The 16,574-nt window shown below is 42.4% G+C and overlaps 1 protein-coding gene across 1 annotated transcript in view; it reads left to right on the plus strand.

The window, feature by feature from the left end:
- The first annotated feature begins 959 nt into the window (after positions 1 to 959).
- The window catches only part of MTNR1B (melatonin receptor 1B), an 86,395-nt gene continuing 70,780 nt past the window's right edge, over positions 960 to 16,574 (plus strand). The window contains exon 1 of the mRNA XM_042459160.1: positions 960 to 1,200. Coding sequence (XP_042315094.1) covers positions 960 to 1,200 — 241 coding nt within the window. The remainder of the gene's footprint in view (positions 1,201 to 16,574) is intronic.

A 16,574-nucleotide genomic window follows, 5' to 3' on the forward strand; every position in this document is an offset into this window, starting at 1 on the left:
GCTCCACCCATCATCATCATCATCATCATCATCATCATCATCCTCGGTGGAGATGGGAGAAAAAAGCAGGAGTTTAGCAGAGGAGAGCAAGTGGGAAGGATTCCCTTTCCCTACCCACCGATGATGATGATGATGACTACTAGGTTCACACCTGGCTTCTTCCTCATTTCGTTTTCCAGTAAGAGAAGGTTGGCAAGTGGAGAGGGAAGGAGAAAAGATGGTGATGATGATGATCATCATCATCATCATCATCATTAGTGGAGATGGGAGTGAAAAGGTGTAGTTTAGCGGAGAAGAGCAAGCAGGAAGGATTCCCTTTCCCTTTGCACACCCACCCATGATGATGATGATGATGATGGTCTGGCTCCTCTTCTCTGCTTTGATTGGGAGTTCCTGCATGGCAGAATGAGGTTGGACTGGACGTTCAGTGGGGTATTTTCCAACTCCATAATCCTATGATACTTCATGTAGTTGCTGGCCTTACTATCATCGTTATCATCACCTTCTTCTTTTTCACCACCATCATCTTCTTCCTTGTCTCCAACTTCATCACCTTCATCCTCATCATCCACCTTCCCAACCTCCTCCTTCGGAAGCTGCCGGCGAAATGAAAACCAGCCCCCTGGAATGCTGCTTTTATACTCAGGAGTGGCTCCTCCCCTGGTGGGCGGGGGCTAGTGGGCGTGTTAAGGCAGAGTGGGCGGTGCTTCTCCATTTCCTCGCCCCCTTTCCTTCCCAGCAGTGAAGAAGCGAGCGAGAACTGGAGACGAATGCCGGGTTTTTCCCCGCCCACTTGGAGGCTGGAGCTCCGCCCCTTTCCTTTTTAGGAAAAAGGGGCGGGCGTTGTGTCTTTAAAATGCCTGGCTGGCGCGGGAGCGTGGGGGCAGTTTGTGGAGGTGCTGTTCCGAGCGAGGCTGAGAGGTGTCAATGCCAGGGCTCCGGCGGTAGGGGGCTCCGCCATGCTGGAGAATGGCTCCCTCCGGAACTGCTGCTGTGGGTTAGCCCAGAGGGGGCAGCAAGAGGCGGCCGTGGAGGCAGCGGAGGAAGGGGTGGCTGGGGCTGGAGCTGGGGCGGACCCTCGTCCCGGCTGGGTGGTCCCTGCCCTCTCCAGCGTCCTGATCTTCACCACTGTGGTCGACCTGCTGGGAAACCTCCTGGTCATCCTCTCCGTCTTCAAGAACCGCAAGCTCAGGAATGCAGGTAAAGGAGAGAGAGAGAGAGAGAGAGATCCTTGAGTTAGGGATCGCGGGGGGAGTTGGGAGGGGAGTTGTGGGAAGTGCTGGTTTGGGGTTTCTGTAGTCCCTTTTTGGGGGGAATTTCACACCACTCCTGGACCTCTATCTATGAAGGTGCTATTGCATCCCCAACAGATGGCCACCCACCGTCTCTCTAACAGGTAGGTAGGTAGCACTTGCATGGGTGAGTTGGGAGGATACTTGTGGAAAGGGCGAGATGGGTTTTTGTGGTCCCTTTGGGGTATTTCATGCCTCTCCTGGGCCAGTATCTGTCTGTCTATTGCTATCTATCTGTTTCTTAAAGAGAGGCTGGACGACCACCTGTCAGGGATTCTTGCATGGCAGAATGGGGTTCGAGTGGATGGCCCTTGGGGTTCTCCTCCAAGGCTATGATGCTATCTGCCTGTCTGTCTGTTTGTGTGAGGGGGAATCCAGAGCTTGTATGGGTGAGTCAGGAGGGTAGATGTAGAAAATTCTGGTTGGGTTGTTGTGTTTCCTTTGGGGGGGGTTTCACATCTTCCCTGGACCAGTATCTATCTATCTATCTATCTATCTATCTATCTATTAAAGAATGGTTGGGTGGCCATCTGTTGAGGGTACTTTGATTGTGAGTTCCTGCATGGTGGAATGTGGTTCGACTAGATGGCCGTTGAGGTCTCTTCCAACTCTTTCCCTGGAGCAGCAACTCTCTCATTTGTGTGTGTGATGAGTGAGAAGGAGTGGTGATACGAGGAGGGATGGGAAGGTCTGTGCTATGGTTAGGACATGTGTGGAAAGGATGTATAAGGAGATGAAAGAAGTAGAGGTATAAAGTGAAAGGACAAGGAGATGAAAGAAGCTGCTTGATAATATTGGAGAAGACAAATTACTAATAAATAGGAGCTAGAGTATATCTGATGTTGGTGATGTTATGATACACACACATATATATATAATGTACATTTAAACAGAGGCAGGATGGCCATGGTGCTTTGATTGTGTATTCCTACATAGCAGGGGGTGGGACTGGATGGCCTTTGAGGTCTCTTTCAACTCTTTATTCAACAAATATACAAAGCCTACAAAGCATTTTAAAACATTAACATCCATATGCTGTCATCAACTACCCTACTATTATAACATCACCAACATCAAATATACTCAAGATCATGTTTCTTAGTAATTTCTTTGTCTCCTCCAGTATTATCAAACATCTTCCTTCATTTCCTTATGCTCCTTATACAACCTTTCCAAACATGCCATTACCTTACCATATACCTTCTCTTCCCTCCACCTCCTCACTCAGCATACTTTCTTTCCACTTTAATTGCTTCTTGTTCTTCTGTCTCTTTTCCCACCTCCCTCCACTTTCCTCTTTTTCTTCATTCTCCTCCAACTCCTTCCCTGCTCTCTTCCTTTTCATCATCTACATGGGGGTCCCTGGAGCAGTATCTTTGATGTGGATAGGATTCAAAAACATCTCTGTGCTAGTCTGGGGAAAAAATAAGTATGCAAAGGAATCTTAGAGCCCCTTTGGGAGAAGTTGGTAGCATGAGCTTTGGTAGACTTCACCCTACCTCCTCAGATGCCTCCATGGCTAAAAGAATTGCCTCCATAACTTCTTCTCACCCTTCACCTCTCCTTAATACAGTATGTGCAACAGCGGGTTGTTCTTGTAGATGTGTTTTATTGGACCTTACTTTTCAGACAGCCTGGCTTGTATCTGAGTATTTTCTAGGTGGTCATCCATAAAAGTGATAGGAGCACTCAGTGGAATGCTACAACTGTGTGTATGCGCTGATGTCTAATGCCACAGCTACATGCCATACCAAATCTAAAATGCATCAGAGAAAGTAGACTTAAGTCTACCAAAGCTCACGTGACCATCTTTTGTCTTTCACTTATTCTCAGTTGGCCTATGAGCTCTCTTTTTATACATGGGGAATCTGAGGATGGCATAAAAAGAGATGAGAGAGAGAGAGAGAGAGAGAGTGCAGTGATGGATCTGAGGTCTAGAGCCAGTTATTGGTTGGTTTCCAATTGTCTGTTTGCAGTTTGAAAACTTTGAGGGAAGTCATTACCATTTAAAAGGACTTGGTTTTGAATGTAGGTTCAGCCCTGCTTAGGACAGACCCATTGAAAGCAGTGGAACTTGAGTTAATAGTGACAATGTTAAATCTCAGTGGCTCTCTTCCAAGTTGGATTAACAGTAGATCTGACCTATTGTTTCCCATCAAGTATATCTGAAGTTTCCACCCCAGGTCTCAATTTAAACCACTCCATCCTTGCCAAAGTTTGCTGTGTTTTGTGGGCTGTAGGTGTCAAGCTTGCCTCAAAGTCATAACCTTGCCTATGGAAACCTTTCCTCCATAAACATGTAAGAAGAGCCCTGCTATGATTGGCAGATGTCGCCAATCTTGTACCCGTGAAAAGGCACAAAGTGGGCATGAAAGGTAGTGACTGGTAGTTAAAGGGATACTGCACCTGATGTGAAATCTCCACTGCACTGCCGGGGCTAATAGCCTTTATCTCCATGGATTCATTACACCACTCATCTCTCCTCAGTATATGCAACAGTTGGTTCTTCTTGTTAACTTGTTTTATCAGACCTTAGTTTTCAGACAGTTTGGCTTATATTTTATCTTATATCTGGATAATGCTACAACTTTGTGTGTGCGCGCGCACTGATGTCTACATAGTACAGCTACATGTCACGCCAAATCTAAAATTATAACAACTCTGAATTTCATTGGAATAGTACTACAGCCCTACTGTTGAACTCCTTTCCCATCATGTGGAGTAAACTAATGGAACTTCCTTCCTAACTGAAATCTGTATATAGTTAAACATTCTTGGGTATTGTTAGCCTTGTGTCAGATATGTTTGTAAAGATTAATGTATGCACACCAACTTATAAAAGTTGTTTATAAAGTTGGATTTATTATCCTTTCCAGAATGCCTGAAAATGAATATACTTCCCTAGATGTAAGTAATCCACCACCTGGGAGGTGGGGTGGAGGAAGGAGAGTGTCACTGTGACGTAAAGAGATTTCCCTGGAAATACCGTGCCTGTTGTCAATGCATCTTATTTCTTTGTGTGAAGAACTGTCATTCTTATAGTTGTCAAAAGTGAACCAAGGCTTAGTGATATCCATGGCACTTAACATCCCAACTTACTGATCTCATTGCCAAAATTCATCATCTGCTTTCTTGTCTTTGTTACACTCGCTCCCTCTTTTTCATTGTTCAGTAATACTTCAGAGTAGAGAAATGCCAAATAAAGAGCACCATCCAGAGTTAAGTCATTTTGAAATCCTGTTGACCTCAAAAAAAAAAATAAAAGGAAATAAAATAAAATTTAAAAAAAGGGGGGGGGGATATGCAGCTCCAGGCTAAATGTTGGATTTGGGGAGTTGTAACTGAAAGAAAGCAACTTCTCCAAAATCTAGTTAACAGGCAGGTAATTGCCAGATGTCTGTTAATAATAAAAGAGCTTGGTGGGAAACCAGAAGGCTGACTTCTGAACTAGAGTGGGTAATTTTGCAATTTTCAAAAATGTTGATCATTTTATGAATCGGCATGGAGCTTAGCAGAGTGCTTGGATGCTGACTGAAACTGATGGTTGTGCAGTTCTAGTAGTGTTTGCAAAACTCTCCCTCTGCAGGGAGCTCTTCTTAACTGCAGGATCTCTCAATGAAAATGAGCCTGTGTGTGTTTCAGCACTTGGTAGGTAGACAGCTCCCGCATATGTGACTTTTTAGGTCTTGAATTAGAGCATGTAAGAACTATAGGATTCCCTCCTCTCTCTGAGAACTTTACAAAGCAGGGTAGTTCTGGAATAATGCATCCAGTTCAAAACTGACAAGCTGGAGTGTATCCAGAGGAGGGCAACCAAAAGGGTGAAGGGTCTGGAAACCATGCCCTACAAGGAGAGACTTGGGGAGCTGGGTATGTTTAGCCTGGAGAAAAGATGGTTAAGAGGTGATATGATAGCCTTGTCTAAGTATTTGAAGGGGTGTCATATTGAGGATGGAGCAAACTTGGTTTCTGCTGCTCCAGAGACTAGGACAAGGAGCAATAGTTGCAAACTCCATGAAAAGACATTTCACTGAAACATACTTGCTGACAGTAAGAGCTGTTTGACCTCAGAGTGCAGTGGAGTCTCCTTCTTTGGAGGTTTTCAAACAGAGGCTGGATGGTCATCTGTTGAGTATGCTTTGGTTGTCTAGCAGGGGGTTGGGACTGGATGATCCTTGAGGTATCTTCCAGCTCTATGATTTTATGATTCTTTCTTTGAAAACTTAACACAGCATGGAAGTTCTTTCTGGGAACTTTGCAAGATAGGTTACTGGCTGAGGTGTTCTTGGAGATGCAGACCCAAAAGTAAACTTTCCAAGCTCTGATATAGGTTTGATAATCACGAGAGAGAGAGAGAATGAAAGTTCTCCTCTTTTCCTTGAACAAATGTTTGGCTCTTGTACCATCTTGGTTCATTTTTGCATAACTGATGGCAATGAATTCCAGAGGGAAATCTCATTAGTCAGCTCCATGCAAATGCTCTGTAGCAATCTTGAAGTTGTCTCATGCTGAGCAGATTTATAAGGCAATCCTATGCCAGTCTCATAAGAAATAAATCCCATTGTATTTAATTAGTTTTGCTCCCTGGCTAAGGCATCAAGTGGTGTGTGTGTATGTGTGTTTATATATTTGTCTGTTCTTGAAGGGTGTGGCCTCAAATTATTTTTATTTATTTAAAAACATCTGTACACTGTTTAGTTCCAAAAGCTTCAAAGTGCAAAACATCAATAAAATGTAACATATGTACAAATACACAATGCACAGATTAACATAAACCATACATCTCTGCCCAACTCTTATGGTCTTTGGGACAAGGCTTCCTCATGGTCCCACCACCCTCATGGGTTCATTTCATAGCATTTATTTATTGTTAGCAACAACACAGGAGAGAGCCATTGTGGCATAGTAGATTGAATGTTGAACCAAGACTTTGCAGACCAGAGTTTAATTCCCTGCTTAGCCATAAAAACCCACTGGATGACTTTACTTGAGTCACATGCTCTCAATCTCAGGGGAAGGAAATAGCAAAGATATCATGCCAAGGAAAGTGTCACCATAAATTGAAGGTGACTTGGAGACCCACAACAATATTTCCTCTTTTCACCGACAGGCAAATATATTTTAATTTAAACACTTCAGCCTTTAATTGGGGTAGAAGGATGTACAATGTGTTTACAGTATTTTTTTTTACTATATGTTAAATATTTTTAAATTCTTTTAAATTCATGTTATAGTTGAACTGATTGTTCAAGATTCTTTAAAACCTTTGTACTGTATACTGTTTCAATTATTCTGCTTTAACTTACTTTGTAAGCTACTTTTGCTTCCACACTGGAAGAAAGGCTGAATATAAATTAATAAAATAACTGAATACATCTTTACGTGGTCTACAGTGAGATGTTAAGTTCAACAAATTAGGAAAATCTTGCAGTAATAAGCATGCCTTTATCAGAATTGAAAACTAAGGGTCGTTGGAGGGTGTTGAATTACAAAGGGATGGACAGTCTATTAAGTATGTGTTTTTTGCTTCAGAAGAGAGAGTTGACACCATTGACATACAACAGTAGACACATGTATGTTGGACACATTCTGGAGAAGGCTGAGAGGAAATCTGTGATCTGCCACCAAGTTTAGTGTCCAACTGTGTTACCATCCCTCCACCAAACCTACCACAAAGGTTTGTGAGAGGAGAAAGCAGAGACAATGTGGTCTTGAATTCCTCAGACAGCTACCAGCTGAGGGCTGGGTTATTTGAAGCACTCTATCTCCCTTTCACAAGTCCATTAGAGCACAAAGATTATCAGGGCCTCATTCCCACTACAGTTTAATACGGATCGTGATTCGGCACGATCCGATTTAAATGAGCATGGTTCCCACTTAATCCAAATTGCTGAAGCGATTATAAGAATAATGTTTATCTTTAGCCCACCTTTCCCTTTTGGATCATGGCAGGTTCCAAAAAATAAGCAAATATCAATGACAATACAAAGTCATAAAATCGCAATCCCCATTTCCAACAAGAAACAACAAATTATACAATCTAAAAACAATTCATCTTAAAATTCCAATCTAATTTAAAAATTATAAAGACAGATGAATAATAATTGGCTATAATTGGAATCAGTTGGGGAAGGCCTGCCGGAAAAGATCTGTCTTAACTGCCTTTTAAAAGGCTTCAAGGGTACCAATCTGACGAAATTCGTATGGGAGGCTATTCCACAGTTTTGGAGTGGCTGATGAAAAGGTCCCCTGGGAAGTTGCAGCCAGCCTAGTCTTCATTGGCTGCAAAAGATTCCTCTCAGAGAACCTAAGAGTGCAGGGTGGATTATATGGGAAGAGACCCTCCTGCTTTTGACCCGTTTAACCCATGTCAAAAAGACACTGGTTTTTCCTGGGTCTTTTGGGCTGAATCAATTTATTTTGAGATAAATTGATTCAGCCCAAGTGGAAACCAGGCAGATTCGAATCTGCCCTGGAAGTCGCCGGCTTCCCGGCTTCTCCATCCCCATCCTGGCCTTGCCTCTCCTCCATCCTCCCAGCCTGCCCCCTCCATCCTCTGGCACAAATGCAGTGGGAACCATGATCTGATTTCAAGTCAATTTGAATCGGACACCGATTTTTGGGTAAGTCGGAATGAGGCAGGAGAAACCCTACTCTATGCCCCACCACACTCTTAGGTTCACTTGGTGGGAACAAGGGAGAGGGCCTTCTTGGTGGCTGCTCCCAGGCTCTAGAACTCCTTCCCTTGAAGAGCCAGGAGGCCTCATTCCTACTTTCATCTTGGCAACAGGTAAAAACATTCTTGTGCCATCAGACTTTTTAAACTGATGAGGGTTAGGCTTTTTAATCCTGTCTAATTCAGATTTTAAGGTTTATATAAAGCTTTTAATACATTTTAATATGCATCACTTTTAAATTTCAAAAATTGTTTTTCAAACTTTGTATCCACATTTTAATGTTTTTGTATTGTTTTTAGCTTGTGATGGTGCTGGTTATGTGCCTTCAAGTTGTTTGACTTATGGCAGCCCTAAGGCAAATCTATCATTGGGTTTTCTAGGCAATAATTGTTCAGAGGAGGGTTGATATTGCCTTCCCCTGAGGCTGAGAGCATGTGACCTGCCCAAGTTCAGCCAGTGGGTTTTATGGCCAAGCTGGGGATTGAACCCTTGTCTCCAGAGTCATAGCCCAACATTCAAACCATTATGCCACACTGACTGTCGTACTGTTTTAAATTTGCTGTTAGTCATCTTGAGTCCCTATATCGGGAAAAAGGCAGGATATAAATAAATAAAATAATAATAAATAAGGTGCTGAAGATAAATTTCAACCCAGCCCTTATGCTCTTTGAGCGTCCTTGGGCCAATCACCAGTTCCCAGTTTGACCCATGTCACAGAGGTGTTATGAGAATAAAATGTGGATGAGACATGATGCATGATACCTTGAGCTTCTTGAAGGAAAATTGAACTGTAAATGTAAATAAAATAAAGCATAGAAATGAAAGTGTAACAAACAATTGGAGAAATTTGGCAATTTATCCTGAACTTTAAAAGCCCTACAAGCTGCAAAACCCCATTTCACAAAATTGATTCAACACTTCACTTGGTTTAAGTTCACTCTAAAACTCAGAATGATTCATTTAATATGGAAGCTAGTGCAGTTTGGCTTGAGCCCTGATATCGGAGCCTAGGTTTAGCCCCCCAGAAGATAGGAAGAAAAACTAGATGATAGAACTGCAGTGCAGGTGCAGAGTGCCTGGTGCTTACTGTTAGAGAGAATCACCACCCATCATGTCAGGCGAAAGAGGGAAGGCCTACCAGACTCAATGATGGCATTCAGAGAGAGTTGAGCCTTAGAAGATCTTATTAAGCATTTTGTGTAATCTTTTAAGCCCTACCAAGTGAAGAGCAAAAGCCTTGAAGGAAGGTCAGAGGGCGTGGATGGAATTTGATCCCTTTGTTTTAAAATAAAGGAACATGGAAGAGATTAAAGGCTGTGAAATGCACAAAAGGAGGCAGTCATGTTGCAGAATCTTTCCCATGAAGAGGATATTACCAAAGGAGAAGACTTCAGAATGACATTTTATCTCCTGCAACTTTAAATTAAGAAAATATAATACAGTCATGGCTAGCAGCCCCATGGCAGTGGGGCAAGCAGTGAGTTCTGAATTTTTATTGGAGTTCAGTGCTGCGGGCAGCTGCTTTACTGTTCAAGGATGTTCTCCAGGTTGCTGAACCCAATGGGTCCAGTGCCTTGGACAACTCCTTTAAAATTTGGACAAGAATTCAGAGCAGATTAACCACTCCACTGATGTTTGAGCCATGAGCCACTATTAATAATGTATCAGACAAAATTGAGCTGCTGACTGTCATGATATACTTCACAGAGTCAGTTGTTATACAGATAACATTATGTTTGGAATACTGAGATATTCACTTTTCTCGATGAATATATTTCCCCTGTGAATAAACACACATTGCTTCCTGATTCTTTTCCTTCCTATGTTTCCCTTCAATTGAACTTTAGATTATGTAGGCTCCTGGGGAGGGGTCAAGATTTTTTTTTAATTTATATACTGCTATTCCAAAGATCATAGTGGTGAACAGCAAGTAAGCTAATTAGCAAGTACGCTAATTTGCCCCCAACAGTCTGGGTACTCATTTTAGCGACCTCGGAAGGATGCAAGCCTGAGTCAAGCTTGGGCCTTTTTGCTGGTCTTGAACTCGCAACCTTGTGGTTTTGAGTGAATGGCTGCAGTACAGGCATTTAACTACTGTGATAGTTCTATTAAAAATTAAGTTACTGACACTGGGCTGAACTGTGACCATATTCACCACTGAGGAGGCCAGAGAATTGGGAGGGATATAGTGATTTAGAGTGGAAGACATTGGCTGCATCTGCACTGCAGAAATAATGCAGTCCGACACCACTTAAACTGTCATGGCTCCATGCTATGAATTTTATGATTTGTAGTTTAGTGAGATATTTAACCTTTTCTGTCAGAGAGCTCTGGTGCTACAACAAACTGAAAACCCCCATGAATGGTTTGTTACTGGAGAATTCCTGGATCTTCGCTGGATAAATCCTGGATGAATGCGATGTACAATTATGCCAGGAATATGTCTTTTAATCCTGGTTTTTTCCCTGTCTAAAAATCTTGCAAGCCATATGGGAATGGCTTAGGGAGATGAGCATGTTTAGATTGGAGAAGAGAAGACCAAGAGGTGACCTGATAGCTATCTTTATATATATGAAAGGATACCATCTAAACAACAGAGCAAGCTTATTTTCTGCAGGTCCTGAAACCAGAACAAAAACCAATGGATTCGAATTAGAAGAAAAGAGATTCTGCTTAAACATTAGGATGAACTAATATTTCACTATAAAAGCAGTTCAGCAGAGGTTGGTGGACTCTCCCTCTTTAGATGTCTTTAAATAAAGGTTGGATGGGCAACTTTCAGGAGTGTTTAAATGGTGTATACCTGCATGCTCTCTATATACACTGTCCCGTGGTCAACTTATCAGTTCATTTTGTTTCTCCTATCATCTGTACATCGATGACACTCAGCTGTATCTTTCCACCCCTGACCTTTTGCCAGGGCTTGAACAGCAAGTTTCATCTGGTCTGACAGCTGTCTCTCACTGGATGTAGCATCGGCTCTTGAAGCTCAACATGTCCAAAACGGAGCTTCTTGTTTTCCCACCTAAGCCCACTCTTCAATACTGCTTTTCTATTTCTGTTGACAACATCTCTATTCAGGTCCAGGAAACCTGCAGTCTTGGTTTCATTTTTGACTCCTCTTTGTCCTTTATCCCAGATCCAGACCACAGCCAAGGCCTCTAGATTTTTTCTTTACAATATTGCCAAAACCCATCCATATCTCTCAGCTTCTACTGCAAAGACTCTGGTCCATGCCCTAGTGGTCTCGCAACTAGATTACTGTAACCTTCTCCTGGCAGGGCTTCCTCTCTCTCACCTCCGCCCATTAATTTCTGTCCAGCATTCAGCTGCACATATCATTTCACTCGCTCACCATTTTGACCATGTTTCTCCTCTATTGTCATCTCTTCACTGGCTCCCCTTCTGCATGCAGTACAAACTTCTGTTGCTGCCTTTTAAAGCCCTTCATGAGCTGGCCCCTCCTTATTTAGCTGAACCTCTTTCTCCTTATATGCCCTCTGCTCTGGTAGTCAAGGTCTGCTGTCCCAGCCCAGGATTTTCTCTGCCCTGTCCTGGATTCGTCCCTTCTCACTTTCTGCCCCTCACTCCTGGAATCTGCTTCCCCCACGAACACAGCTCATTTCCCTCACCAGTTTTAAAACTGAGTTAAAGACCATATTGTTTAGGGAAGCGCTCCCAGGGAGTCTGTGATTGTTATCTGGTTGTTTTTGATATTTGATTCAATATTTTATATTTGATGTTTTAACCTGCTTCCTTTTTACTCAATTCTATCTTATAATATTATTTATTGTTTTATCTATTTGTTATTATCCTTTAGATTGTATGACATAGCTGTATATATTCTTTGATTGTATTGACTGTTTGTACAGCACTTCATAAATAAAGTTTAATAATATTAAATAATAATAATGCCAGGGGGTTGCATCCCTTCCAATTCTATGATTATATGAGGTGGGGATGGGTTCTGGTATTCATGATAAGAGAGCTACTTTCCCTTCCATAATGGAAGGAAACAGCACTGTGGACTGGCAGGTTTCTATGATTTGGAAATGTGCCGGCTTTCATGATCAGAAAGTTATCATTACATTGCCAGAGTTGCTGTTATATTTTGGCTGCTACAGTCTCAGCCATGGCCACTCAATTTCAACAGCCATGACAGGCATCACAGTGTGGTACCTGTTTAACTTTGCAGGAACTATACTACTCCACTGTTAAAGCAGATCCACTGGCTGGTAGTTTGTTTCTAAGCACAATTCAAAGTGCTGGTTATGACTTATAAAGCCCTATATAGCTCAGGTCCAGGCTGTCTGAGAGACCATATCTTCCCATACGAATCTACCTGTGCTCTGAGATCCTCAATCAAGGTCCTTCTTTCAGTCTCATCACCATCACAAGCTCAGTTGGTGGAGACATGTGAGAGGGCCTTCTCAGTTGCTGTCCCTAGACTCTGGGACTTTCTTTCCACAGACACCAGAATGGCCCCACCATGCTGTCCTTTGTTCAACTGGCAAAATAATTTTTGTTCCAACTGGCTCCTAAAACAAAGTTTTAAAATAATATGCTAGGGGGTACTGTATTTAAATTGTTTTAAATTGAACTGTTTTTTATTTCCTTTTAATCTTTTTAATTGCATTTTCTTCTTTTAATTGGAGGCTTTAATTGTTTTAATACTGTAAATAGTTTGATTCTGTTTTAATGTTTACCTTTTATGTTTTTAACTGTATGGTTCTCTTAAATTGTAAGTCACTTTGAATTCCAATTTTGGGAGAAAGGTGTAATACAAATAGCAGCAGCAACAGCAGTCATCATCATCTCCATATGCTGATGTGCCATTCTGAGAGACAGCATGGCACTTCAACATGGCATAGTGGCTAGAGTGCTGGACTGCAATTTTAGAGACCTGAATTCTAGTGCCTATGAGCCATGAAACTCCAGGCTGATCACTTCCTCTCAGTTTGACATACCTCAAAGGATTGTTGGATGAATGAGGTGGAGAAGAAGACAGCAGTGTATGCATTGGTTGGAAACAGCCAGGATATAAAGGCAACTAACTCATAGTAATGGCCAATAACACATTTATTAGTTGAACTGAACTGAGTGCTGTGAAGGGTGGACTGAATATAGCCTGTAAGCAGTACTGTCCTGATCCAGTCCTTTCTGTTTTCTGAGGCCAGTTCTGAATGCAATTTCTGTTGTTTTTTGTCTGAATTTAAATAGAATTCTCCACATGCATAGGGTTCCTGATAAATAGGTTCCCTAAATACTGGACTGGTCTTCAAGTGATCAAACTGAAATGGTCTACCTTAAATTAAATATATGTAAAAAGAACTCCCAGTCAGAACTTGCCACTCAACATGGCAAAGTCTGAACACTGAGACACCTTGACCACTCTGGTTCTAAGCCCTTTAAAGCCACCCAAGTTCACAACTACACTTTCTTGCATCCATTTACACTGATGGGTTGCTGCTGCTAGTGATGATGATGGCTTGAATGAAACACATTAAACAGAAGGCAATGGTCAAAACCCTGTAACAGACACCCGTGCAGTTCTGTGTCCTCCCCCGGCAGCTGTCAAGTCTTGTGAGGATCCACTGCTGCTGCTTACCAGTCAAATGAAGTAATTCAGATGAGCGGGGGGGGGGGGGGGGGGGGGGGGGGGGGGGGGGACAAGGGAGGGAGGGGAAGAGAAATGAGGATTTGCTCACAGATTCATTCATTCATTTATAGTATTTATACCCTGCTCTGCTTCCACAGAGGCTGTCAGAGCAGCTTACAGATGGTTGATTAGATAGTACCCTGCCCCCAGGTCTACAATCTAAAAAAGACATGAGACAAAAGGAGAAGAGAATGGTAGTGGGGAAGGGGATCAAGTCCAGCAAATACTGCTGGTTCTTCTCTCCCTCCAAGGCCAAGGTGGTGGTAGTTGGAATGGTGGTATGGCCTCTCATCTGTCTGTGGGCTAGGCTTGGGGAAGCTGTTCCTGCCTCTCTTTCTCTCCCTCCAGGGCCAGGGTAATTGCAGTTGGAATGGATGAAATGCACCTTCACTCCCTTACCTTCAGGACCCAGATCAATTTCATCTTTATCATCTGAATTACCAACCTCCCTCCCACCAATTAGAAGTAGCTGCAGCAGAAGCCCCTACCAGGATTTGACAGCTGTTGCAGGAGAGGTTTTAAACAGTACAGAAAGGGCTAGACTAGAGAATACCCATGTGGTCCATTCAAAAAGAGATAAATATGCATGCATAAGCCCCCATGGAGATGCACCTATGTCATTAACAGGATGCTTCCCAAAGCATCCAGGGGTTGAAATGGCCACAGCTTTATTGGTTACTGTTGTTAAAGCCTTTGTGCACCATAGTAGATGGACTAAACCATCAGGCAACCTGAATGCTCCCCAGTGACACCTGTTCCCAGCCCACCTGCTGGTGGAAGACGTGTTGAATGGGGTTCACATGGGCAAAAGTCACTGTATGGTTTCTGCTGCCACCTTGATGTGAGGCAGAGATGATAGTCCCATGAGCTGAGCTTGTTCCAATGTCTCAGCCTCTAAGATTCTGAAAACCAATCCCCCAAAAGGGGTGAAAGAGGCACACTAGTCTTGATTTCCGACAAAATAATCTAGTTTAGTGCCCAAACTGCTACCTTAGAGGATGTGACAAGAATTAGGCCTCCACATATCAGAATTAGAAACCTATGATAGGGCATGACTACACTAGAATTCACATGTATGACTTAAATCAAGGGAGTTGGTTTGTGGAATTTGGTCAGAGGACTGGCTGGAATGATGATCAGAGGATGACTATGCTCCCTAGTTGGACTGAAGTGAAGGTGTCATCATCCAACATCGGTTTCATGGATTATGCTTCCAACCAACCAGTCTGTCTTACCAGCCTTTTACAGGAAGCTTTTGCTTGCCACAGGATTCCCTGGGAAGAAAGCTAACTGATGGGCACAGAAAAGGATGGCCTCCTTCATGTCTTCCTTTCAGTACCCTTTTGTAACTAGCAAAAGAAGCTCCTGGTAGGTTCGAAGCCCAGGATACAAATTTGAAAACAGTGTATTTTTTTTTAACTTTTAGTCCTGGATAGGAGTGGAAATAATTGGAAGTTTTAAAAGCACTAGAAAGAGATTTTTTGTGTGTTTGCAAACCCCAACAAGGCTTTTTGTTTTTTAATCCTCAAGGCACTTTCTTGTTTTTCCTCTGTTTTTCCTCTTATTTCCCCAACCCAGACTCATCTATTCCTCTCCCCCACTGCCCAAACACAGCTATGTATGTACTAACTAGCTTTTAGCATGGGAGTCACTGGGGAGGTGCAGGCGATGAGGGATGTACCAGGTGCCATCCTAAGAAGGGGTGACACCATTGCTCTCCAAACATCTGCTTTATGGCAGAATTGGGCTGTGGCAGTTGTCTGCATTCCTTTAAAATACTAAAGCTCAGCAGAAAAGATCATGTGAAGGAGCCAGGCTCAGTGGAGAGGAGAAAAGAGAGGCCTCGGGGTTTTGTTCGTTTGTTAATTTAAAAATTAATTAAAATTTTAAAATTTTCTTAAATGTCACATCTTACCAAAATTTCACTTTAACTACATGAAACTATATACATGTAAATACAGGCTATGCATATGGTATTGTAATTACAAAGCATAATTTTAATGTTGCTAGTTGCTAGATTATTGCATACTGTGTTCTTATAGTTGGCACATGATGATGATATCTGCTGTAGTGAACCAGCTATCAGAACACAAGCAGTAAGAGGATCCTTCTTGGTCAGCTGCTCCATTCCATGTCCTGAAACATCAGGGGGAGCTCAGCCTGTATCTTGCAGGAGTGCGAAAGCCAAGCAAGGACTGTAGGAGACTATAGCTTCTTCCATGAGAGCCAGTGTGCAGTAGTGGTTTGAGCTTTGGACTACAACTTTGAAGACCAGGGTTCAAATCTATGCTTGGCCATGGAAACCCACTGGGTGACCTTGGGCAAGTCTCACTTTCTCAGCCTCAGAGGAAGGCAAAAGCCACTTCCTTCTGAAAAAATCTTGTGAAGAAAACCCCATGATAGGGTTGCCATAAATCAGAAATATCATGAAGGCAAACATTAACAACACAATGTTTCCTGCCAACCTGCCATCCTAGAAAGTCTGAAAACTCCCATGTTTCACGAAGACACTCAAAAGGATGTTAGCTTTCTCTTTTCATATAGTTTTCACTTTTAGTACTTTTTCATTCAAACCAATATATTCCTACAAGAAGAATGTACATAATGCATAATGCTTTTTCCCCCGCAGAGGTACTAGCTTTCTCTTTTCATATGGTTTCTTTTGCTGTCTGCTTGGATGGACTGGTAGATGAAAATAATGAACACCAAGAAGCTGCACATAACATCCCCCTTTTCAAAACACTTATTTCTTTATGAGGGCATTTTTGTTGGACCTTTCATTCCAAAAAGTTCCAAAGTGGTTTATAATTTTCCATATTAAAACTCAGTAGGTGCAATAGAATTGAGACATAAAGACTTAAAAGATCCACAAACATTTCTTTAAAATGTCCAGTACTCCTCTCTACAGCTTTAATGGCTGAACAAAGAGAAGACAGTTTGGCCTGT

The sequence above is a fragment of the Sceloporus undulatus genome, chromosome 3, assembly GCF_019175285.1.
Source record: "Sceloporus undulatus isolate JIND9_A2432 ecotype Alabama chromosome 3, SceUnd_v1.1, whole genome shotgun sequence".
Classification (NCBI taxonomy): domain Eukaryota; kingdom Metazoa; phylum Chordata; class Lepidosauria; order Squamata; family Phrynosomatidae; genus Sceloporus; species Sceloporus undulatus.